Here is a 25000-nt window from a genome sequence, read left to right as displayed (position 1 = left end):
TCTCTCTCTCTCTATCTCTCCCTCTCTCTCTCTCACTCACACACACACACACACACATATACACAAACACAGAGAGAGAGAGACTGAGGTTTGTGTGCAACATGTGATGCAACATGTAATGTTTTTAATGGACATTAAAATAACAGTGGTAACAGAGGTATAATCACGCTACACACACACTCACACACACACACACACACACACACACACACACACAGTGCTTGTGTCATCTGGGTCATGTAGATCGGACTGCCTTGAAAAAATGTCAGCTGGCACTGAGCCACATTATTCCACCCACCCACCCAAGTACACACACCCACACACTTATTTGCATATTTAATGGAAAAAATCACAGTTTTATTAAATGGATGATTTAAACGCCAATTTAATCATGTTCTGTTGTTTTTAAATGGATATATTATTAGCAATTATAGCAATTAATAGCTAAACTAGTTTTTAATAATAAAGCTGTAACCGGGGACTCCCATGGGTGACGGGGCTCTAAATCATCCCTCAGATGGCTGGACAGTCAGTATGTTTGTAATATTTTGGCTTCATATTTTTTCATGTGGTTGGAAAACACAAGTTGTCGTCTCGGTCTCCCTCACTCTCTCAGACATGGTCCCTCTGGATGTCACTCTGCCTGTGGAATGGGATCACATTTCCAGCACTTTCCTCTGGTCTTGGTGAATGTGTTTGCCTATCCGCTGATGAGATGAGGAGCTGAGAACACCTAACGTTAACGTTTTCATTAACCCTCTGAAACACAGCTGGGTGTCAGATTTCTTGTGCGTAAAAATGCCTTTCACAACATTTAACCCTTTGAAAGCCGAGCAAACCAGCTTGATTTCTTTCAAAAAACATGTGGGGAAAAAGGCAATGAGCAACATACAAATGACCTGAAAATTTGCAAGAAATTAGGAAATAGGAGAGAGACAGAGACACAGAGACAGACTAATTAGAAAATGACCAAAAAAAAAAAAAAAGGGGTAAAATGTGCAGAAAACAATATTTGTAATTATTGCAATTATGTGTTTAAGTGTGTTACAGGAGAAAAAAATCTTTTTAGGCTAATATTTAGGTTATTTATTTTGTTTGTTTGTTTGTTTTACCTTTTTTTTTATTTTCAGATCTTTTTTGTTCCTTACTTTCAGATCATTTCCTTGTTTGATTTTTTTTTTTTTTTTTTTACTTTTTTTCATTGTCAGGACATTTTTGTTGCTCACTTTTTCCTAATTTATTGCAACTTTTGCAGAAAGTTCTTGTTGCTCATCGCCTTTGTCCTCATGTTTTTGAAAGAAATCAAGCGAATCTTGTCAGGTTTGAAAGGGTTAAGGGTTTTAAAGGGTCCGTTGGCTCGTCTTTGATTCTATTGGCTGATCTCAGTGTGTTTTCTGTATTTATGAAGGCTTTTTGGATGAACTGGTTTACAAGGCCAAATGCTGAAAGTGTTACGGGAATTTCCGCTCTCCCAGAGACACACACTTGTGTGTGATGTCGGCAGACTGGTGTTTTCCAGCAGCGCCAGGCTGGAAGCACAGGGTCTTGTTTATGAAAATCCAGGATAGAGGAACAGCGGATGAAAGCGAGTCTGAGCAGAGAGGAAGAGGAGGAGGAGGACTGTGTATCTATGGCAGCTGCTCAGATGTTCTCTTGTGTGTTTTAGGCTTTTTAACACGGTCAAATAGAGGACAACTCTCTGGAAACACACACAGACAGATTTACACACACACTGGCCCCTGGAGCAAAGTTTGTGTGTGTGGGTGTGTGTGTGTGTGTGTGTGTGTGTGTGTGTGTATGTGTGTGTGTCTGTGTGAACGGATGTAAGGTACATTTGTGAATTCATGCAACTATGATGCTTTTTGTGTGTGTGGGTGTGAAAGCATGCTTACATGATGCATTTGTGAATTCATTGCAAGTGTGATGCTATATGTGTGCGTGTGTGTGTGTGTGTGTGTGTGTGTGTGTGTGTGCAAGTGTGTGTGAGAGTGAGAGAGTGAGTGTGAATTTCACATTCCATGTGCCATTGTCACCTTTTTCCTGGCGCACATCACATTCCAACCTTCATATTCTATCATGTGAACTTTTGCATTGCGAACACACACACACACATGCACGCGCACACGCATGCACGCACGCACGTACACACACACAGAGACACACACACACACACACACACATCTCACACACACACATCACACAAACCACATTCACTCTAGTGTATACACTGAATTTCTCTCTCACACACACAAATCATGTTAGTGTATACACTTGATCCTCTCTCTGTATCTCTCAAACACACTTTCACTTGTCCTCACACACACACACACACACATACACACACACACATCATTGGTCTGGAAACAATCTCCTCCACCCCTGTTGGTTACCCAAACATTGGGTTGTCATGACAACGCGACAGTGTACTGTACAGCCAACATGTTTGTCATCAAGTTGAGGGAAGTGTGTACATGTGTGAGAGTGTGTGTGTGTGTGTGTGTGTGTGTAAGAAGAGAGAAAAAAAGAGAGCGACAGAGATAATGAATACAGTCGACAAATATGTGGTGATGCTGTCTGTGTGGGTATGTTGGTATGAATATGCACGTGCCTGTGTGTGTGTGTGTGTGCGCGTGCAGGCGTGCATGCGTGTGTGTGTGTGTGCATGTGTGTGGGGGAGTATGATGGTATGTGAGATCTGCCAGCTTCAGGCTTCCTGACCTTCCATTACGCTGATTCATCACTGTTTGATTATTGATTTCAGACTGTTTCCTTCCTGTTTTAAACCTTATTACATTACATTTACATTAGTCAACTTTATTGTCCCCCAACGTGGGAAACAACCATAACAACAACCATCAATTCTCAAACATCCAGAGATAAAGAGTAGGTGGGATTTTTTTTTTTTTTAATCAACCAGACAGTGTTTAGTCCTCAAACCTCAACACAGTATCAGTACAGGTAGTAACAGTAATAGTAGTTTTAGTAGTGGTAGTAGTATTAATAGTTGTTGTACTGCTACTAACAGTTGTGATAGTAGCAGCAGTGGTACTAGTTGGAGCAGTACTAGTGGTGGTTGTGTTGTAACAGTATTAGTAGCTGCAGCAGTATTATCAGTACTAGTATTTAAATGTTTGTCCCACACTGCCACTGTCCAGCCAGACTCCTACAGTTGAACGTCTGAGCAGCCCCAGTGCATCAGCTGGGAGGTTGAATGCCTTGCTCAAGGGCGCCACCCTGAGGGCATTGCTCCCTCCCCTCTGCTTGGATCATGCGGCCCGTCTGTGGATGTTCACTGACTGCACGTTGCTCATGAGCCTCTGCAGGCCAGAGGCTGCAAACTGCTCTCCATCTGCTCTTATGGGACAGTGATAAATGGACTGATCCCTGTGGTGTAATGAGTTAACCCCTGCCATGTGTGTGTGTGTGTGTGTGTGTGTGTGTGTGTGTGTGTGTGTGTGTGTGTGCGTGCGTGCGTGTGAGCGTGTGTACGTGTCTGTGTTGTTTATTAGGGTAGCCCCAACCACGTGATTGTTATATCTGTGTGCAGTTAATCGATTAACCCTTGGTGCATCTACATCATCTCTATGACAAGTTATAATTTGTAGGCTGCTCACACGCACCCATACACACACACACACACACACACACACACACACACACACACACACACACACAGAGCACATTAATAAAAGGTGTAATTAATAGATTAGCAGGCTGTGTGTGTGCCCTATTTAGATAAATGAGGCATGCTGTTTGTGCACAGTGGAGAGTTTTGTGTGTGTGTGTGTGTGTGTGTGTGTGTGTGTGTGTGTGTGTGTGTGTAATGTGGTTGATACTATTCCTGACACTCATATACTTTTCCAGTGGCAGCTGAAACAAGAAAGAGTGTATTCAAGTGTTAAAATCACATGGACAGTTGATGGCTTGAAACAGGTTGTGCGTCTGTGATTGGAGATAATGGGTTATACAAGTTCACACTGTGTGTGTGTGTGTGTTTTCCCCCTTCCTACCCTTTGCCAGATTATGAGTAGTCTATCAGCTGTCTTCATCATTGCCTATAGTAGATTTGGATCAGAATCTAGATTTTGTTCTAGACCTGAAACACACATACACACTCTCTCTCTCACTCTCTCTCTCTCTCTCTCTCTCTCTCTCTCTCTCTCTCTCACACACACACACACACACACACACACACACACACACACACACACACACACATTGGATCCCACTCTATATCCCTGTGACCCCGGATAACACATTAGTTTCTCGTCCAAATATGACTCAAAGCCAAAATAAATACACAGTCACACCCATTCTATACAGTCTCTTGCCTTGTGTGAGATCTCTCTCTCTCTCTCTCTCTCTCTCTCTCTCTCTCCCTCTCTCTCTCTCTCTCTCTCTCTCTCTCTCTCTCTCTCTCTCACACACACACACTTACTGGAGTATTTTATTAGTCAATCGTAATTCCTACACATGGCTGAAGTTTTTGTGATAGCAGTCCTCTTTCAGTGACAGGACATTTTTTTTAGATTTTGCTCACTGACTTACTGTTGTTTGGTAATTAATTAGAGATTTAAAGGCTTGGTTGGAGGAGCAGAGCAGGAAGAAGATACTGGGCTTTGTCCGTGATGGGACTTCAACTGTAAAGCTCCTGGGTTTTTCACAGAGAATCTGCCAAGAGATAAAGCACATGTGCAGCCAACTCAAATGTGGACAGTAAGCGAGGCTGAGCTTCATGTAGAGCTGGTTGGTGTGTAACCTGTTTCCACTGTGGCACGCATCAACATGTGGCAGGAGCGGTTGCGCTTGTTTCAGTTGTTGAAGCAGCAGACGACTTTCTTTTTATATCACCATTTTCCTGCTCAGTCTTCCTGTCTGTTTTCTTGTAATCTTGTATGAGCTCCTGTTCTTCTGAAGTGCCACTCTCTGCTATATACTTGAATGCATGATTCTAGCATGGTATCTTTAAAAACTTGGGATCAATTCACCTGATATTCAGCTGAAAATGTGAAAGCAAAGTGACATTCATCAACCAAAAGAGTATTTTTTTTGTCATTTCTTAATTGGTTAAATATTGGTCAGACATTCAGCCTTATTCTGAAATGAAGTATTTTTCAGTGTTTTAATGACAATGTCCACATCCTGGATTGGCTGAATTGATGGTGAATTGTAACCCACATTGATGACTGTCCTTTCCTGTCTGGATTCCCGCAAGCATCACAAGCAGGAAAACATTTTTTTTTTTTATTTACATATATGTGTAAAAAGTACATTTAGTCATACATCAATCACACATCATACAATACACTTAATGAATTACTTAATCTAGTCAGATTTCTCATTGATGTGCATTTAGATTTAGTTGTCATATTTTGGGATTCTGGTCAGAAAACAATTAATAAGTGAAAGACAGTTTTAACGTATATATTACTATTTGCCAAAAATAGAAGTTTTTTTTTTTTTTTTTTTTTTTTTCTTAATCTTAGTCAGACAGAAATAGTCTTCTGGCTGAGCCTGGACCAACACAGATCTGAAGGGATGTAATTTTAATTTCACACTAGGATCCAGGTGTAATAGATAGTCGAAGTGGGTCAAATCCGGGGAAAGAAAGTAGCTCAGTCAACCACAGAAGCTGCTGGATCCCAAAGTGTCACTGTCACCATTTTATGTGCCACATCAATTATTAGAGGGGATTAAAACTTGGCCGTTATTGCTCACCTGCCAAATGGCTGATAGAGTTGACATACTATCCAGCCACGGCCGGCATTATTGAGCATGTGGCTGATGGCTGGCGGCTGTAGCAAATAATCCATGCTGCTCTGGCTGTGGGAATCCATCCTCTGTAAGGCTGGGTGCTGTCAGATTACAGATTGTGGCATCAAAGAGGATGTGAAGCTCCTTAAAAAGTCTGAAAGTGTCTTAAAATGAATTACTCAAATTTATGGCCTTTAAAATGTCTTTCCTGCACTGTTAAACCATTACATAACAGACTTTATTGTGTAAGATGCAGAAAGTTTTATTATTTTTTTTTCCATTGTATACTTTACCACACACACTTGGATCCTGTTGCTTAGCAGTTGATTTCTTGTAGCGCCCATTTTCAGGATCATCACCTACACTGGTTTTGAATCAGAAATAGGCTGTTTTTTCCATCTTAAATCCTAAATGATTAAAGTAGCTTTAAAAGGGTATTTAAAGGTTTAATATTTGCCTTTCTACCCTGCGTTAGTGACGTTTCAGGAGTCAGGAGGATAATCTCAATTATACCTCATCTTTAATTCAGTGTGAGCATATTTACACACAATCTGATGCTTTTTCAAACTGAGCTAGGATTTTAAAGTGTCCCTCCAAGATGCTTGTGGAAAACCTTGAACGCACTGCTCTTCTTCCTCCTGGTTTTTCTGGTTTCCAGCCTGCTGTTTCCTTACTCTTCTTCCTTCTCTTCTCTCCATTCTCTTCCTCTTTCCCTCCTCCCTTCCTCCTCCTCAGTAAAACCATCAAGGTGAAAATCATCGACGACGAAGAGTACGAGAAGAACAAAACGTTCTACCTGGAGATCGGAGAGCCTCGCCTGGTGGAGACCAATGACACCAAAGGTCAGCACGGGGGTTCAAGCCCCGGATGCCGTGACCTTTGACCCCGTGACCCCGGAGTATCCACTGCACCACACAGGCAGCATGTTCGCGCTACATGAAGACACATGAGGAGGAGAGTGCAGAAACGGATGTACATGTGCACATATATTTCACATTCATTTTCTGTTTGGTTTCACTCTTTCTCTTATACACACACACACACACACACACACACACACACACACACACACACACACACAGCAGTATCTGAGCTAATCTCCTCCTGATGTGTTCTCAGTGTGGGGGTGAACATGCTGCAGGATGTGGGTCACCTCATCTCCACGCCACCCCACCGTGTGTTTGAGTGTGTGCGTGTGTGTGTGCGTGTATTTGTGTGCTCGTACATGAATCTCACCAGTGTGTTAACCATGCATGTTCACCACTTCCCTCTATGTGTGTGTGTATGTGTGTGTGTGTGTCTCATACAGGAAGACCATAACCATTAGGATCTTAGACCGGGAGGAGTACAACAAGCAGGCCTCCTTCTACATGCTGCTTGAGGCCCCCCAGTGGATACGCAGCGGGAGGGGATGGACAGGTGTGACAGCCAATCAGCACTGAGAATGCACGCTAGGAGTTTGATTGACATTGGATCCCGAATCAGCAGGCCAGCCCCTGACCCGTTTGTTTAAAACAACATAATGCTTTAGGAAAGGGAGTTAATTACACTTAGTTTACCATTACCCTTTGCATTTTCAGATAAATAAATGAGGTTCAAATAAATGAGTTCATTTTCAAAAATAGGTAAATGCACTGTTGAAAAAATGTGAAAAAATTTGCTGAATCCAGAATCTAAACATTCGTCGCAAAAGTCAGTATCGCCTATCAGTTAGCGTACAAGTAGGATATTCTTGTGTGACATTATGTGGAAAAAACAAGGTTTTATCAGAAACTGATACAACTCTAGACCTCTGTTTTTACTTTCTTTTTTCTTTTTTCTTTTGCAAATGAACTTAAATATAACTGTCGCACAATAAATGATACATTTTTTCAGGATAAATAGAAGAACTCGGTAGTTAGCAGGAGAAGCGATCGCCACTCAAGGCTGCCCTCCACCAAAAAACAACCACATTTGTTTGAACATGCAGCTTATTACAACCTGGGTTTACATTTTAAAGTCAAGCGACCTCTAGTGGTCGTGTAAATAACAACAATGTGGTGTGCTGGGAAGTGAGGTGACGTGCTATAGCATCAAAAGCGCTACACAGGGCTTTCAACCCAGAGATGAGAGATCAAGTCGGGGGTTCGTTTCTGGCTGTAATTTGTTTCTGCATGTTTATCACTGTTACCACGATGTCCCAGGTCCTCTAACCTTAACCTCAACCTTAACCTAACCTTAACCAAGTGTTTTTGGTACCTAAACTTAACCAAAGTGCGACCATTTTGACACATGCAGGGGCATAAGAGGTTAAGATCAAACAGTGCAGCAGTGAGTGCTTAGCAGAAACGGAACGATTACAGATTTTGCGATGAATTTGCAGCAAAACATGAACAGGAATGACCAAAAGAAAAAAGAAAAACCAGGAATCAGTGGATTACCACTTTAAAATCAGTTCTGACAGGCAACCAGGGAAGGGACTTTACAGTAGGGAGGTGCAACTGTGTGTGATGGAGGGTCAAGAGGGCAGGTTTTCATTCCAACCAAAACTAACAGCAGGTGATTTCACTGAATTTCACACCTTCCACCAGAGAGGAGGAAGTAATCAGTGAAATGACTTGCTGTAGTATTTGGTCGGAGTGAAAAAACCTGCAGGCTCTCAGCCCTTCATGTTGCATGACAGCACATCCCTGACCCAAAGCCCTCTATGATGGCGTAGAAACCAGCAATAAAAGACAGAGCTATGCCTCGCTCACTAGGCCTACACTTTATCTCTCCATGGTCTAAAGTTTCCTGCTGACTTGTTGACACGATCGCTAAAATGCCATGCCCTCCTCTTCTCCCTCGCTCCCTAATCGGTGGTGTTTTAACAGGCCTGTTGATTTGGGATTCAGCTTCAACACACACCGGAGTGCTTCCTCTGCTCCCCTTTTGTACTTATTAGTCGTTCCCTCCCTTTTTTTCTTCTCTTCCCCTCTGCTTCTCCTCAGAGGTCTGTGTAACAAACTCAGTGAGGGTCACACCTCTCCTCCTCTCCTCTCTTCAGCCATCTTTTTCTCTTGCCTCGCTCTCATCGGGCCAGCGGCTTTTCTCACTTCAGGATCCATTCTCTATTGGTGTCGGAGCATGTCACACATTCTGTCAGTGTGTTTCATAAAGCTGGACGGTATAGCTTTGACACAAAATGACTTTTAAGTCTCCATAATTCCAGTAAAGAACATCCTCAAGTTCAGCTTTTAACTTAATCTGTCCCAGTGGGCACTTTTTTTGCAGCTGGTATACAGCATTACATAAAAGCATGTGTCAACTTGTGTAAACCCAACATGTGAGATACATCATCATTATCATCATCATCATCACATTCACTTCCACAATCCCTAAGGGTATTAGAGTTTAATGGCTACCAACACATGCATCCTGTCTAAAAAAGTTGCCTTCAAAGAAGTGTACAGATATGATTTTTAAAAAATTGGATTAAAAAAAAATAAAATCTATAAAGAGTTGGAGTAGCAACATTTGCTTCTATTAACCCTCTCAAACTCAGAAGCTTTAACTTGGCAGCTTTTGTTAAACCCTCTGAGCAAAATTCCCCAAAGCAACATTTTGTATATGTTGCTTATATGTTGCCATATGTTTTTTGATATGTTTTTCTGTGGATATTTGCTAAAAGTAGCAGATAATAGTGAATAGTTACAGCCAAACAACCAGAATGTTTCACATAAAAATGGCCACTGCTCTGACCGTCCTGCTGTGTTGATCTGAATCAGAAAGTCACAAACCCTGAAAGCTTTTACTTCCTGTTTTGTGCCGTAAAGCAATAGAGCAGATTTCCTGCAAATCCGACCCTGCTGCACTTAGTCTGAAATGCAGTGCAGAAGCTAACACAGGCACCTAGGTCTCCATGGTCTCAATTATATGTGTGTCACAGAGGGAATGCTCTAATGACTTATTGATGTTAAAATGCTACATGGAGCATCTTTAAAAATTCAAATGCAGGGAAAAGTTGTGTGATGTGGCTGCTTATTTGAAAGGCTGCTCTACAGTACGTGTTTTTGCTGGTATATGTGTGTGTGTGTGTGTATCTGGTATCTGTGTGTGTCTGTGTGTGTGTGTGTGTGTGTGTGTGTGTGTGTGTGTGTGTGTTTTCAGTTGCATGCTTGCGTCATTCTATCTGTTTTCCACTGTGTTTATCCATTATCTCATCCCAGCTGCTCATATCCCACTTTTTTCTCTTCCAGTCTAATCTAATATAAATTTGTAAAAACACAAGATTTTCCATCTCTCTATTTTTCACTACCCTACAAACATGCACACACACACACACACACACATACACAGAGAGAGAGAGAGAGAGAGAGAGAGAGAGAGAGAGAGAGAGAGAGAGAGAGAGAGAGAGAGAGAGAGAGTGTGCTGTACTAAACTGTCTGCATTCACGTGCTAACAGATATATTGGAAAAATTACTTTCTTGCTTGGTAATCTCAATGTCAGATGATGAGGTTTGGAAAGTCTGAGAAAGATTTGACACAATCATAACCATTAATTTGGCCAGCATTGCAGAAAAATCGACTTTTTGTTGTTTTGTACATCACCAGACTAACTTTTATGACTGAATGTCATCTTATTGGCTGATGGAAGTCAACAAGGCCAATACTGGCCAATACTGATATTCCAACTATAAATCAGTGCTCCCCTAATTTTAGCTAACTTATTTTCCAGGTTTCCTCTTGCAGCTTGAATCTAACAAACCTTTCCGGGGACAATCATTCATTATTAACCAACCACTGGTTGGCTCGTAATCTTGGTGGTCCCGCCCTCCTCCCTGACATTACCAATGGCTGCTGCCCCACAGGGCTGCTAAAGCTGAGCAGGCTGATGCAAATGTATGATTTTACATGATTGGTTGTTTTCTTATGAGGACCAGGTGTGCTAAAACAACTGGTGCCAGTTCTGACTGGCTTGTTTTCCCACAGAAAAGTAGTTAAGTAGCAAGGAGCACCCCCACCATCTTTTAACATCACTTAAATAACATCGCAGACTGCAACATCCATGCCAAGGCTAGAAAAAATCTGTTTTCTTTAATGCTCCCTTTAAAAGGGGCGGTGCACCACCTCAAGGCCTACCTGAGAGAGAAAAAAAGGTCCATGTGATGAATTTTCCTTGAATTTTTTTCTCTTGAACTAAAATGTTGCAGTGCCAATATCTGCTCAGACAGAATTTGCTCTTAAAGAGTTTAACTGCAAAAAGGATATTTCTGTGTTTCAAAAAAAAAAAAAAAATAGCCTTTGCTCCAAGCCTCTCCAAACCGTATTAATAAGCAACATCATCACCTCCCCTGGCAAATACATACTTAGTAATATACAATATGGATTATATCTGCTGACAGTTTTTGATGTTTTGTTAGAATATTAGCCCACTAATCATTTGCTTTTGAACTAGACTAAATTATCACATCATGCCAGGCGTGATGATATGGAAATATTATTACTGTACTTTCATCTACTCAAAAAATACTCATGAAATAATTTGTTTTTTGAAGTACTTCTTAAAACTTAGATACTTAAATAAATGAACAAATAAAATTACCTTTGCCACAGACAGCTGAAGGCCACTTGAATTTTTATGATCGTGGGTCTGCGGACCACTAGGAGGTTCTCAAGTTCATTAAATTATTTTGTCAAGCTGCAGCATGCCCATGTTTGATTTTTCAAGCACTTCATAGATTCATGCTGATGTTAAAGGACTTAAGTAATAGCAGAGGAAGTGACGTGTATGGCAAAGACAAATCCAGACAAATCCAGTGTTTTTAAAGCATTTTAATGTCAGGTGTAAATGTAGTCAAGCTAAATCATATCCAGATGCAACACGCCTGTGTGTGAATCTGAGTCGGACCTGGAGAGGCACTCTCTAATATTTGCGGGTGTGTGAAGGGAGTGTTATAGTCTTATAAACTCTACTGGGTGCCCTCATTCATATTAGCACTTCATCTTCCTTTCGCTCTCTCTTTCTCTCTCGCTCTCTCTCTCTCACACACACACATAGACACACACACATACACACAAACGCAAACAGGGACAAGGCAGTGCTATCAGTGTGTTAATGCCGGCTTGTGTTTACCAGGCGTCAGCAGTGTTTAATGGTGATGAGGGGATCAAAGACGAGGGCTGGATATCACATAATCACAGTCAGGAGATCAAACACACCTCCGGGACACACACACGCACACACAAATACAAGGAGCACACACACTCAGGCAGATGAACGCACACAGGCGCGCACACATCATGTTCGACAATATTGGAGCATCTGTCTCTCTCAAACTTTTTCTCTCCCTGTCTCCCTCTCTCCCTCTCTCTCTCTCTCATACACACACACACACACACACACAAACAACACACATTCAAGGCTGCAGTGGGTTCATGTGCTTAATGAGTGTATTTTATGAACTGGTGTGGTTGTTTTCCCTGTGTTAAATGAATCCATGCTAAATTAGCCCTGCAAAGCTCTTTATAGCCTTGGCCCATGAGTGTGTGTGAGTGAGAGAGAGAGAGAGAGAGAGAGAGAGAGAGAGAGAGAGAGAGAGAGAGAGAGAGAGAGAGAGCGAGAGAGAGATCGGAAATCAGAGTTATTCTTTAGTTCTTTTGAATATGTTCATTACTTTCCAAAGCCTTTATCTGAAGAAAAATAAAACTTTAGCCCCTGAATTTCATTTTCCAGCCTCTAGAATTGTCTTCTCCAATTTACTCCCTGGAAGGAAAACTGCTCCCTGAAAAATAGTTATTTTGCAAGCAAAGCTCTGAAAATGTCTCATAATTTTATTAACAGCCCACAGTCTACTTTTATTTGAGTGTGTGTCACAAAATTCAAATAGCAGGCATCTTATTTGGAGCAAAACTACCCCATCCTTCAATTAAGTCATGGAACTAAATGACCAGTATTAATAATTCTGGTCATTTTCAATCATTTTGGGCCTCCAGTGATAAAAATGAACAACAGACAATTCCAGACACACACTTTTTAAAGAGTTCTCTACACATATGGAATATATTAACACATCTTTGAATATAAATATCACAACTGATAAATATCTATACATGTTGAGCTACAGATAGACAGGCAGCCTCCAACTTAGACACTGACAAGTGATGCAAAACAGTTTTGGCAATAATGTCTGTATTTGGGAAATCCAATATATGAATAAACACTAAGTAACAGCCTAAAATCAGAGCCTTGACTATGTACTTTAAAATTCATGTAACTTTTTGCTGTGTAGCAAAAGTATTGGAAGCTGAATTAAGCATTTTAATAGGATAAACATGTTGCATTGCAAAGCTGTTTCTGATGTCTATCATCACCCGATTCAGCCATCACATTTTCCTAACCTTAACCATTACCCCTCCAAACCTTAACCATGACCGTTCCCTAAACTTGAACATCACAAACCATTTCCTAACCTTAACCATAACTCTTTCCTAACCTTAACCAAGTAGCTAACCAAAGCTAAGCTAACAACAAGCTTACAAAATAAGGAAAAATTATTCTCTCATGCATAAAATGGCATAAATTTAATTCTTGAGAACAGTACAGTTTGCCACCATCTAGTGGCTACTGCAGTTTGCATCTGAATGCAGACTCAAGAGGTTGAGAGGTATAAGATAAATAGCATTTCATTAGTCATATTTAGAGCCAATATTCTCAAACCTCAACACAAGTTAAAGTTAAGAAGTGTTTAGATATAAATATTTAAAGGAGCTGCAAGCAGTATCATGTCAAGAAACCAGCATAGGAAACAAGACAAACAAATATTTTAGGCTGCACTTAATGCTCTGCCTTTATGCAAAGATTATACAAAGAGACTCACCAGCAGTCACAGATCAGCCACAATACTTTTGGACCCCCTGCTGTTGTGCTATGGTCATTTACACAGTTGAGCAAGTAACTGATTACATATTGCACCTTTAATTAAGTTAATTTAGTTAATTTTTGGTCAAAAGCTGTCCAAAATTGGCCTTACTCCCTGGATGTAAGCTTTGCTACTACCTTGCTGATACTCTCTGCATTCATATTTGATGACTGTAATGATTACATAAGGTCTTTCCCCAGTGACAGAATTATTTCAGCAGCTGACACAGTGACAGAAAATAAATAAATAGATAAACAAATAAAAACTACTAGGTTTTTTCTATCATGTTTGGCATATCTGGGAATCTGCAGACGGTATGTCATTTGTCCAAATGTTTGTCCAAATGTAGGCTATATCACATATCTTTTCTTGTTTTCAGTGAAACAGCTCCTGCTAGACAGCACGGTAGAAGCTCTTCAAATTTATTTTCTGCGCAGGCTTTAGCACAATCCGGCACATCTCAAATAGGCTTTCAACATCCTGCTCAGGGACCAATAGAGATGCATTCACTCTCTCATATCGACTGGTATGTGAATTGTGCCTTTAGATGTGAGTTCCAAAATAACCTTTTTTGCATTCAGGGAGTGTAGCAGAGAGTGTGTGTCAGAGAGTTGTAAAGTCAGCTTTTCTTTCTAAATGCAAAAACGGAATCCACCAGGTCCCTTTTGATCTTCTATCAACCCAGTACTTCAAATATTTGAGAACCACCTCTAAGGCAGAGATAATAATCCAAGGTTTTTCTCTTTTTTTGTTGTTTTTCAGTCGCACTTTACTGTAGGGAGCAGAAGCTGACAGGATTAATGTGTGTGAGCTTAATGTTAAACAAGCCCAGGATCTGACACCTACAATACTGATCTGAACAGGCTTTTGCTCTAGTCAGAGCAGGAATAATGGGGAACGAAATAGTGTTACACTTATACAGTACAGTGTAGTTCAGTTGTTCTTGTAGGCTCATTATCTGACTGCAGTGACAGGACTTCTATTTAATACCTCGGAAAAAAAACAGTAGTTGGAATTTTCTTAACGGAGCGATTAGAGCAAAGACACTAAAATCAGCCCCAGATTGTTGGCTCAGTGCTTCATACTAACATACTAACACTTTGACATGCATTGTGGGTCTGTTTCATTTGCAAGGAAGCGTTCTAGTTAGGTAGCATTTTTCAGCAAATGTGTCCACATAGGACTGTCTCATTACAGCTGGAAGCACAGGACACATCCTAGTTAGGTTCCTTGATTTGCTGAAATTTCATGAAAACATCAACTGATATCCCATAAGACTGTGTGGTGTGCTGAAAATCCTCACATGCAGTAATTTTAATGGCTGGCAGAGGCATCGCCTAAAGGCAAGTTTGTTACTGAAGTTCCTGTGAATACCTGAGAACCTACACTGCATGTTTGAGTTACAATGAGTGACACTGAGTAACATAAACTCCTATGGAAAGACAGGATGTAGTCCCTATTTTTTACTATGTTTCTAAAATTTGGCGATTCATCCACCAAACAAACAGACCCGGCCATATATCATTTAAAATCACTCATTTTTTGGCTTTAGAACGTCTAAATAGAGCAGTTTTCTCAATTTCATTATGCTATTTGCGTGCAGTAAATTGCAATCCATATGTTGTTACTTATGTGGGCTTTTCCACCAAATGTCGCCGGGGCAATCGTATCTGTCAGACATGAGGTTTTCTTTTTTCCACCCACTTGATGCTTCATAAACTGCCAGGTCGCCGTTCGATATCACAGCTTTTTGCTTTGGTTGTGCGGAGTCACAGGCGGGAGGTGGAGGAGAGTTCACTGAAGCCAGTCATCTGGACGGGAGGAACTGTAGTGTGAGGAAGGAACAGCGCTAAAAGGGAAACAGCTAAAAACACCAGCGCCCTGCAGAGGGGTGACCACCCCATGCCCTAGCGCGTGCACGCACACACACACACACACACACACACACACACACAATATTATACACTTAGAGGCATACATGGCATCACACGTGCCTACAAAGATACACACACACTCGCACTCCAGTATCATTGCGTGTGTGACAGATTATGTCTGACAGCCACGTCCTCCCTTTTCCCCTTCCTCCTTTCCCTCTGTCCTCTGTCTCTGTGAGTGTGTGTGTGTACAGTATGTCAGGGTGTCTGTGTTGTCTATATGAATGAGTGAGTGTGTATGTATTATTTGGTGTGTATTGGTTGTGAAAAAGCACCATTATCCTTAATAGTAATATTAATCAGCACTGGCACATATCACCAAACAATGTAAATTCATTTATTTGTACCACCTTTCCAGTAATAAGCCTGTAACATTAACATCAATTTTGACTAATGTCCATTGAAAATTCATGACGTTGATGTTTATTTTATTGGTTTCATTCATCATTTGGATGCAACTGCGTATAAACACACAGCACATGAAGTAGATAAAGGCAGAGAGCAGGATATTGATTATAACATAGACCCATTAAATCAATCAGTGATGAAAGTATGGAAAACTCTCGCCTCCTCCTCTTCCTCCTCATGCTCCTTCTCTTTTCCATCCTCCTTTTCTTCCTCTGCTCTTCCTCTTGAATCAAATCCTCCTCCTCCTCGTCTCACAGCATGAATGTTTCTCTGTCTTCCCCTCCTCTCCTGTCCTCCTCCCTGGTGGACGTAGACTCCATCAAAGCCTGTCAGCTAAAAAGTTTCGCTCCTCTTCTCTCTTCTTCGTCCTCCTCCTGTCTTCTGACAAGGTGCAGAAGTTCTCCCCCTCTGTTCCTCTCCTCCTCTCTCCTTTCCTCTGCTGCCTTGTCTTTACGTCTTGGCAGTCTACAAAAATACTTCACCTCCCCTCCTCTCCTCTCCTTCTCTTTCCCTCCTCCAATGGAGTTAGATATCAAACATGACAAGGTGTAAAAATCCCTCTCCTCTCCTCTCTTCTCCTCTCCTCTCCTCTCCTCTCCACTCATCCTTTCACCTTCTTCTCTCCTCTCTTTGTTCCTTTTCCTTCTTTCACATTTTTTACTATCTTTCTCTTCTTTTTTAACTCAGACCACAGACATCGCATGCAGAACACTGCCCTCCAGTGAATTGTCTGTGTTTCATTACCGTCTCCTTTCTTTTCCTCTCCTCTGCATGTCTCCTTTCTCCTCTCCTCTTTTTTCCTCCCTCTCTCTCTCGCCTCCTCTATCTGTCATCTTCCATCTGTCCTATCCTCTTCTGTGGAACAAGGCCCTATCAAAGCATGACAAGGTGCAAAAGCCCAGCCACCTCTCTCTCCCACCTTTCCACCCAGCCACACACACACACACACGCAGAGAGAGAGAGAGAGAGAGAGAGAGAGAGAGAGAGACCCTCCTGTCAGCACCCATAAACCCATATCACATCACACAGAAAAGGAGACACAGACAAACTTTAGAGAAAAGATACACAGTGATTTACTCCAAATGAAAAATCACACTCTATCCTCGTGGGAAAAGAGTGTGACTTGTGACAGTGTTGTTATGACTTCAAAGATTTTCATTAGAGAGCGCATATAGTCTCTCAGGAGAGACGTATGGCTCCTGCAATTTCCGGCATTCTCCTTCTTACCTGTCTGTATTTTTGATACATCTCCATCTCCTTTGTAAATAAGTAAATAAGTATAAGCTAATAAATCCTACCGGAAAGCACTTCTCAAAGCCTGGCTGATGTTAGCGAGCTGCAGCGGATACAGTGTTCATGTCCAACAATGTCATCAGCGTTATGTCCATTTCATCACAGCCAGGAGCGTTGCTAATAGATTAGCCACACACAGTTAGCATTGCAATCTCTCACATTGGTTTTGTGTCAGAGGGAAACACATTTTCATGAACACTGTGGGATGACATGTCATGCATTTTAGCAGACTGCAGTACAGACTGTCTGGAGCATTCAAAGGTTGCAGAAGAAAGAGGCTGGCTAGACTCGGTATGAAATCCTCAAACCAACGTAACAGGTGCTTACGGGTTTGAAGGAACTTTTTGCATTTTATATTTTATATTTACTCGTGACCAAAGCTGGATTTATACTTTGTTAAAGCTAAAAGTTTTATCATCAAAAATGATTACCACAGAAATGGTGAGACATTAGTGTAATTACTGCTAAACAAAATTCTACATGGCATTTTATATTCTGTGCCACAGGGTGTGATTTGGAGGGAAAACTGTCCGATTGATTTAGGGCACAAAACAGGATGAGGGAGCTGTTGTTTTGTAGTAAACAATGACAAAACTAAAGAGTTATCTGCAACAACAGATGCTGGAAGAAACACCATCAGAGTTTGTAGGAAATGTGGCTTTAATTTTGAGAAACATTAGCACTAAAAATGAAGTAGGAAAGTCATTGCTGGTTAACAGTTTTAGAAGTAAGCTTTGAGTGAGGAAATATGTGGTCCACTTTTATGAAATCCATTCCCCTTTGTGCACTGCGGGGGTCACTCACATGAACTGAATAGCAAGTAGCTACTCTACTTTATTGATTCATTCAGGATCAATAAAGTGAATCTAATCTAGCTATATTAGTCAAATAATCGATTTGTTGCATACCATTAAATTAATTGCCAGCTATTTTGATAATTGGTTAATTGTTTTGAGTCACTTAGAAGAAAATTTCCAAATTGTCTGATTTCAGATTCTCAAATGTGAATATTCTCTGGTGTCTTTAGTCCCTCATGACTAAATATGTTTAGGCTGTGAGCTGTTTGTTCTAACAAAACAATTTGAGGATTTCACCTTGGGCTGTGTTGAAACTGTGATAAGCATATTTTTACCATTTTCTGACATTTCATGGACCAAACAATTAATTAATTAATCAAGAAGATAAATGGCATATTGTGTATAATAAAAATAATCATTACTCACGCCTTACTCACTTGCACACTGACAAAGCTGCTGATCTGACTGTCAAAACAACTAAATTAATCCATGTCCTTGCTTGTGATGAGAACTTCTGGTGTCCTTAAAAGCAGAGGATGTCACTAAGGCATGAGATTTGTAGCCTTTAGATTGTGATTGTGCTAGATTAGCAACAAAAGATTACATTATAATACACGATAAAACATTTAACTCAGTGCAGTTGATTTTGTGTATTCCATCAGGAGCTGATGGCAAATCTCTGTAGAAATCGTTTCAAAAAGTGAGTTTCGAAAAATGAGTATCAAAACATGTAAATGGTGATATAAGCAGGGACCAGTGTGACATAAGCTCTCACTGCAGTGACAATAACCATATTTATTTACACTGATTATACCATGGCATCACAATTAACTCAACGCTATATTGATTTTTTTTTTTTTTTAATGCTACACATATCACCTTTAATAAGAATTTATCCAGCCATTTGTTGTCGATGTCATAATGTCACGGTTGCTGGCCGAATCAGCATAATGTCGTGTTTGTTGATTTGCTTAGGCAATAAGCACCTTTGTATTTCACGCAATTAAACTGGAACTAAATTGAGACAGAGGCAGAGAAGGAGTTATAAAGAGAGAGAGAGAGAGAGGAAGGAATGAAGACAGGAGAGGCTAGAGAGAGGGCTGAAAGAAAAAAGAGAAGTAGATAAATATCCAAAACCATAGAGAAACAGTGTAGCAAGGGCAGAAAGAGAGGGAGCAATAGTTTCATCTTCTTTTTGGTACTGAATGGCATTTTATTTAGATGCTTTAGGTGCATTTTTATGTAACTCATGTCAAACAGATGCATTCAATTCAGTGTTATTAAACTGAGTTGCAAAGGAGCAGAGAGGAGAGCACTGTGGGAGGGGGGATTAAAGACGACTCAGAGAGCAGCTTTGACAGGAAACAGTCAAGCAACGAGGCAAGCAGGTCAGGTACATTTACACACACACACACACACACACACATACACACATGGAGTGCAGATAACATGTTCTGTCAGGTTATGTTTGCCCTACGTGAGGTTTCTGTCGGCTGTTAATTGAGTTCATTAAGTCACCATTAGATACTGTGTTTGTGTGTGTGTGTGTGTGTGTGTGTGTGTGTGTCTGTGTTGTGTGTGTGCATGACCAGGAGAGTGAGCTCTTGGTGGATTCCAACTATCTAAAAGGGAACTGCAAACGGTAATGTAGATACAGTTAAAATGGCCATAACTGAAATCTTTTTTGTGTAAAGTGACAACAGGCCACAAACAACACAGAAATGCACAGGTTATGAAGGTTATGATTTCCCCCACAGAGGCAAGAGGCAGTAAGTAGTTATTGTGTGTGTGTGTGTGTGTGTGTGTGTGTACACTGTGTGCATCTTCAAGATACAGTTTATCTGGAGGAAGAAGACAGCGTGTGTGAATGTGTGTGGGCTTCCATGTATTTGTGCACGTGTTCACATCCACATGTGTGTGCATACGTGTGTGTGTGTGTGTGTGTGTGTGTGTGTGTGTGTGCTTGTGTATGTGTGAGCCATAATCTCCATGCCATAAGCCAACTGAGGGGAACAAATGACCCTCAAGCTGATGCAGACCCACAATGCATTGCCCGATAGTGGCGAGGCAATGGCACGGCTATCAGTTCCTCCATGGAAAATCTCTCTCTCTGATCCCTGCAGTGAGTTAAGAGACTGCAATGAATTTCAGTTACAGACACACACCATAAAGAAGAGGAAAGAGAGAGAAAAAAGAGAAAAAACAGAGGGGGAGGGTAGAGGGAGAGGGAATGAGAGAAAAGGAGAAAATGGGTGATATTGACAGATTCTTGACATTCTGTGATATTCTATGGAAATCAAGGCAAATGAATTGTGTACGTTAACATATATTTCACAGTTCAACCAAATGATGTGAGTGGGAGAGCGGTAGAGTGTCAGTTTTATTTTTTTATGTGTCTTTATTCGTGCTTCTAGTTGGTCTCATTAAGTTTGACCCACATTACATGGCACACGATTAATACCCATCTGCTTTAATGAATGCAGTTGGAGCTCATGTACTTAAAAATATCAGAGGCTAACTGCCACACTTGACTCTGATTGACACAAAATTGACTACACAAATCTGGTTGCACTAATTGGCATAATGAGGGCGCAGTCGTTTGAGGTCAAAATTTGAAATTGCGAATCTCCAGCAGCACAGGTCCACTTGTGAGTGAACTTGGAGGGATGATGCATCCTGTTGCAAACGGGCCAAGAGATGCCTGCAATACATATGTTTACTACCGGGGCCTCAATGCTGTCTCTTAAAAATGACTCTTGAAATGTCTCCTGAAAATGATTCTCATACAACTAAACTGCATTCTCAACAACATTGAAGGGGAAAAACATTTTGTTGTGGATTAAATTTGTTTCTGACGTACCACAAATACATTTCTAATCAACATATCTTGTAGGCTACATCTTCATGTCGTGGCATTTTAGTCAGTTTTGTAACGTTTAGCCACCAAAAACGACTGGTTAAGGTTAGAGAAAGGTTAGGTTTAGGCAACAAAAAAACTTGATTATGATGATATAATAAACATAAAAAACAATGTCAAGCATATCTCAAAATTAATTTGTTGGATCAACATGAAATTTGGTGACAATATTCATAGCTAGGATGAAACCTGGCAGCTGACCTTCTTTTAGCTGGTGGCACTGACACACTTTGTTTCATAGAGATTATGCACTTGTTTTTTGTGTTCATTTATAGCTTCAGGCCTTTTATTAGTTATGTTAAATTGGAGATAGTGTCTACCCATCTTTTGTTTCGTCTTTTCTTACAAATCCAGTTTCAAGTAGCACTGAAAACATTTCTCAGGCTTGAAGATACCCAGTGAAAATCAATGACTTTTTCTGCTGAAAAGTGGGCTTAGTTCAAAGTACTGCTGATATACCTTATTGGCCCTGTTTCAACTCCTGTGTTTGGAAAAAAAAATAATAAAAACTTGTCAAAGCACAAATCTTTTTTTATGAAGAAAATCATTTCACACAGCAGAATCCTCTGTGTGAAGTCAACTGCAAAAATTGACCTCTGTAAACTACAAGTGACTCCTCATTCAAATGTAGTTTGAGAACTTTAATTGAATTCTAACTCTGTCTTTGTGTCAGGATCAGTATTAAGTCTGTGCCCGGCTGTCTCTGAATAGACTCTTGGCTCTGAATGTACGCATTGTAGTAAAAGTAAGGTTCCTCTGTGTTGGCAGGCTTGATGTTTTAATAGTTTGTGGACACTGAGCCAGTGCTAGGTAACAGTCTCCAAACATGAGACAACGGCTTCCTATTCAGATGTGACTTCCACAAAAAAACCAACCCATCTTAGTTTTACCTTCACATGTCATTGCTGCCCCATCAAACCGCCATCACACTACCCCAGAAAACATGACTGACACACTGCTACCTTTGTTCTAATGTTAACAGCTTGTTTTCTCTCTGTGCTTTCAGAAGATGGGCAGAAGGAGGCGGAGGAGGAGGAAGAGGAGGTGCTGACGGGGAAAGACGAGGAGGAGCGCCGCATCGCTGAGATGGGCCGTCCCATGCTGGGAGACCACGTCAAGCTGGAGGTCATCATAGAGGAGTCATATGAGTTCAAGGTAAGAATGAACCAGCAAAGTGGCACTGCACTCCCTTTCAAGTCAGTCAATTCAAGACAATAATCACAGTTTTTTTTTTTTTTTTTTTAATAATTGGTCACAAGCATTTCTCAACACCAAGTTCACATTTTCAAACCTCTGTACACGGTTAGCACAGCGGCACTGCATGTCTTTGTCTTTGATGTTGCATGTAAAGCATGTTGCCTTGACACTACATGCAATGTCAGACCACAGTTTTCAACACTCTTGAATTCAATTCTCATTCAAACTCAAACACCAGCAAAAGTGAATGTATCTTCAATCCATTTTGCAAACATGTTCACACTCTTCTCAAAGCTGTTAAATTCAACACACAATCCAAGTGCACAACCACAATGCACAAATAATCCACTCAAAATCCTGAGTAGAGGCAGTGAAAGTTCTAGAAACAAATGGTGCCAAACTGCTGGTTTAAGTATGACACCAAACCACATAGTCGCGTGTCTCCTGGACATTTCAGCAGATGAATGTCAGAGATGCAGATCAGAGAGTGCACAGAGATTTTTTTCCCCCCAGTTTTGCAAGATAAATGTAAAGTGAGATGCTGATGAGAACATGTGGCCAGATGAAAATGAGCATGACTTGTGGTGATATTTTTTTTTTTCCAGTAACTGTAAACTTCATCAGTTTTACTGCAGTACTGTTGATTCCATTACTTTTATGTATTTTGCAATTACAGTATACCAAAAAACCCTGGCAAAAAAAAATGAAGCATCGCTAAAGCCTGCAGCATCACTTTACTGCAGCATGTCTCTGACTCATTCCTTCCTGTAGCACATACTGTAGTGCATTATGTAAAGAGCTACCACTCTGCTTTGTGATGGAACGATTTTAAATAATAAAAAAGACATTCTATACATTTCCTATATTACTGGCCACCGAAGCAATTAATTCTTAAGCTAATAAAAAAAAAAATGAAAAAGTTTACTCAGTATAAAGAAATGCTTGTAACCATTTGTAACAAAAACTGTAAATGCTGTTATGAGAGGGAACACAGAAACATAAGCAAGTGGTTATATGGAATATTGGTTTTAACTGAGACAGTCATAATATGCACATAATATGATACATATATATATATTTTTTTTTACTGTATTAAAGCATGCAAACACATACACAACTGTCTCTCTCCCGCAAACATGAACCATAACACACACACACAAATGCCTCCTATATGAAGAGGCACTTGTGTAATCACTGTGTGTGTGTGTGTGTGTGTGTGTGTGTGTGTGTGTGTGTGTGTGTGATTTCCTAGCCCTCCCTCTTCTATAGAAGCACTCAAGATCAGGATAGATATAATTACCATCCATGTTATATTTTGTGTGTGTAGTGTGTGTGTGTGTGTGTACAGTGTGTTTTGAGTGTGTGTGTGAGAGAGAGAGAGAGAGAGAGAGAGTGAGAACCAGCTACTGTATAATCCCCAGTGAAACAATGTATGTTCTTTGCTGCCTCTTCCTCCTACACACTCACTCCAGACAGACAGTTCACACCCAGTAATAGCTCACCACTTGACAGGTTGCAATACTTTGTCAAGTACTTTTATGTGTTTAAGTGTGTGTGTGTGTGTGTGTGTGTGCATATGTGTACCGAATGCTGTTGTGTATAATTGACTCCTGTAGTTAGCTGAAGCACAGTCCATAGGAAGCGAGTGGAGTGGAACAGTATACAGTGTCTAATTCAGCAGAGAAATAGAGAAATAGTATAGAAATAGATAGAGCCTGAAGAAGACCAGTGAAGTGAGTTTTACGCTTTAACTTTTAATCCTCTCAAATGTTGTGAGAAATAAAACATGAATTGTGTGTATGAATTTTCTAGCTAGGCTGTATTAAAATGTTGATATCCAACTGTAGCACAACCTCAGCGCTAGCTTTAGTGAGGAGAAGCTTTACATTTTGCTGCGGCCTCCTGCTAGCCTTGAAGCTCACAGCACAGTCAAACACGTACTGAAATTATCCAGCCAAAATCAAAATGGTTGCAGACAGTGCTTTGAAACAGGTTTTATTTCATATTTATGATGATCCATTGCCAAGTATAGATCCACCCTCTTCTGCTTGCTGGGCTAATGCTGCATTCACTTTACGTCACACGTTGGATTTTCCGCCTTGGAAATCTCAAGGGTTCACTGTGTCAACTCTTCTCTTTGGTGTTCCCCATGGAAGCAAATGAAGATTTTCTCGTGAACATGCACTTGTGCCAGGCTGACACTGTGAATGTCATGTTGTCACAGGTCGGAAATTTACAAGACAAAAAAATGTCCGACTTCAAGTGAATGCTGCATTAGCCAAGTTAGTAGCAGAGCTATGGATATATAAGGCAGTGTGTTATTATAAATGCTCTGGGCTCAACAGGAACCTTTAAAAGCGGCTGTCACTGGCAGTTTTCCGGCTGCTTAGTAATGAAAATGTGACATAAAAGAATATTTAAAAGCTTTATGACAGTAACCAATTAAAATTCTTTGTAGTTTGTGTTTTATCTAATACTTTACAGAATTTCAATCTTAAGTGCTAAGGCCAGCCTCGATCTCAAAGCTCAAAGATGCAGGGACACTTTGCCTCCCGAGACTTCACAAATTTCCTTTTTGCTTTTCGCTCAGGTTCATCTGGTTGTTCATCTTTGTCAGTTGAATCACTTTGCACAATCATTTGTGATGTTGACGAGTTAGTGAAACTTTTCACCCCACAGTCAGACAACTTAGTTTACTTCACCAATGTCTCTCAAGTACATGTAAAGTAAACACACCAACACATGTGCAGCATTGTCTGGTTACGGTTTCTCTTCTTCTTCTTCTGTTGGCATCAATGGTGGTTCCACTTTCAGCTCTAT

At 40.6% G+C, this 25000-nt stretch overlaps 1 protein-coding gene across 2 annotated transcripts in view; it reads left to right on the top strand.

Moving 5' to 3' along the window:
* The window catches only part of slc8a1b (solute carrier family 8 member 1b), a 144625-nt gene that overhangs the window by 88922 nt on the left and 30703 nt on the right, over positions 1–25000 (top strand). The window contains exons 4-5 of one of the 2 annotated variants that reach the window (XM_030070391.1): positions 6490–6608; positions 21990–22138. In XM_030070391.1, the coding sequence (XP_029926251.1) occupies positions 6490–6608; positions 21990–22138 (268 nt within the window). Of the gene's footprint in view, positions 1–6489; positions 6609–7063; positions 7174–21989; positions 22139–25000 lie in introns of both variants that reach the window. The other variant, XM_030070390.1, reaches the window with a different exon arrangement.

This window comes from Myripristis murdjan, chromosome 15 (genome assembly GCF_902150065.1).
Source record: "Myripristis murdjan chromosome 15, fMyrMur1.1, whole genome shotgun sequence".
NCBI classification, from domain to species: Eukaryota; Metazoa; Chordata; class Actinopteri; order Holocentriformes; family Holocentridae; genus Myripristis; species Myripristis murdjan.
Note: the sequence above shows the minus strand (reverse complement) of the source record. Positions and strands in the feature narration are given on the sequence as shown.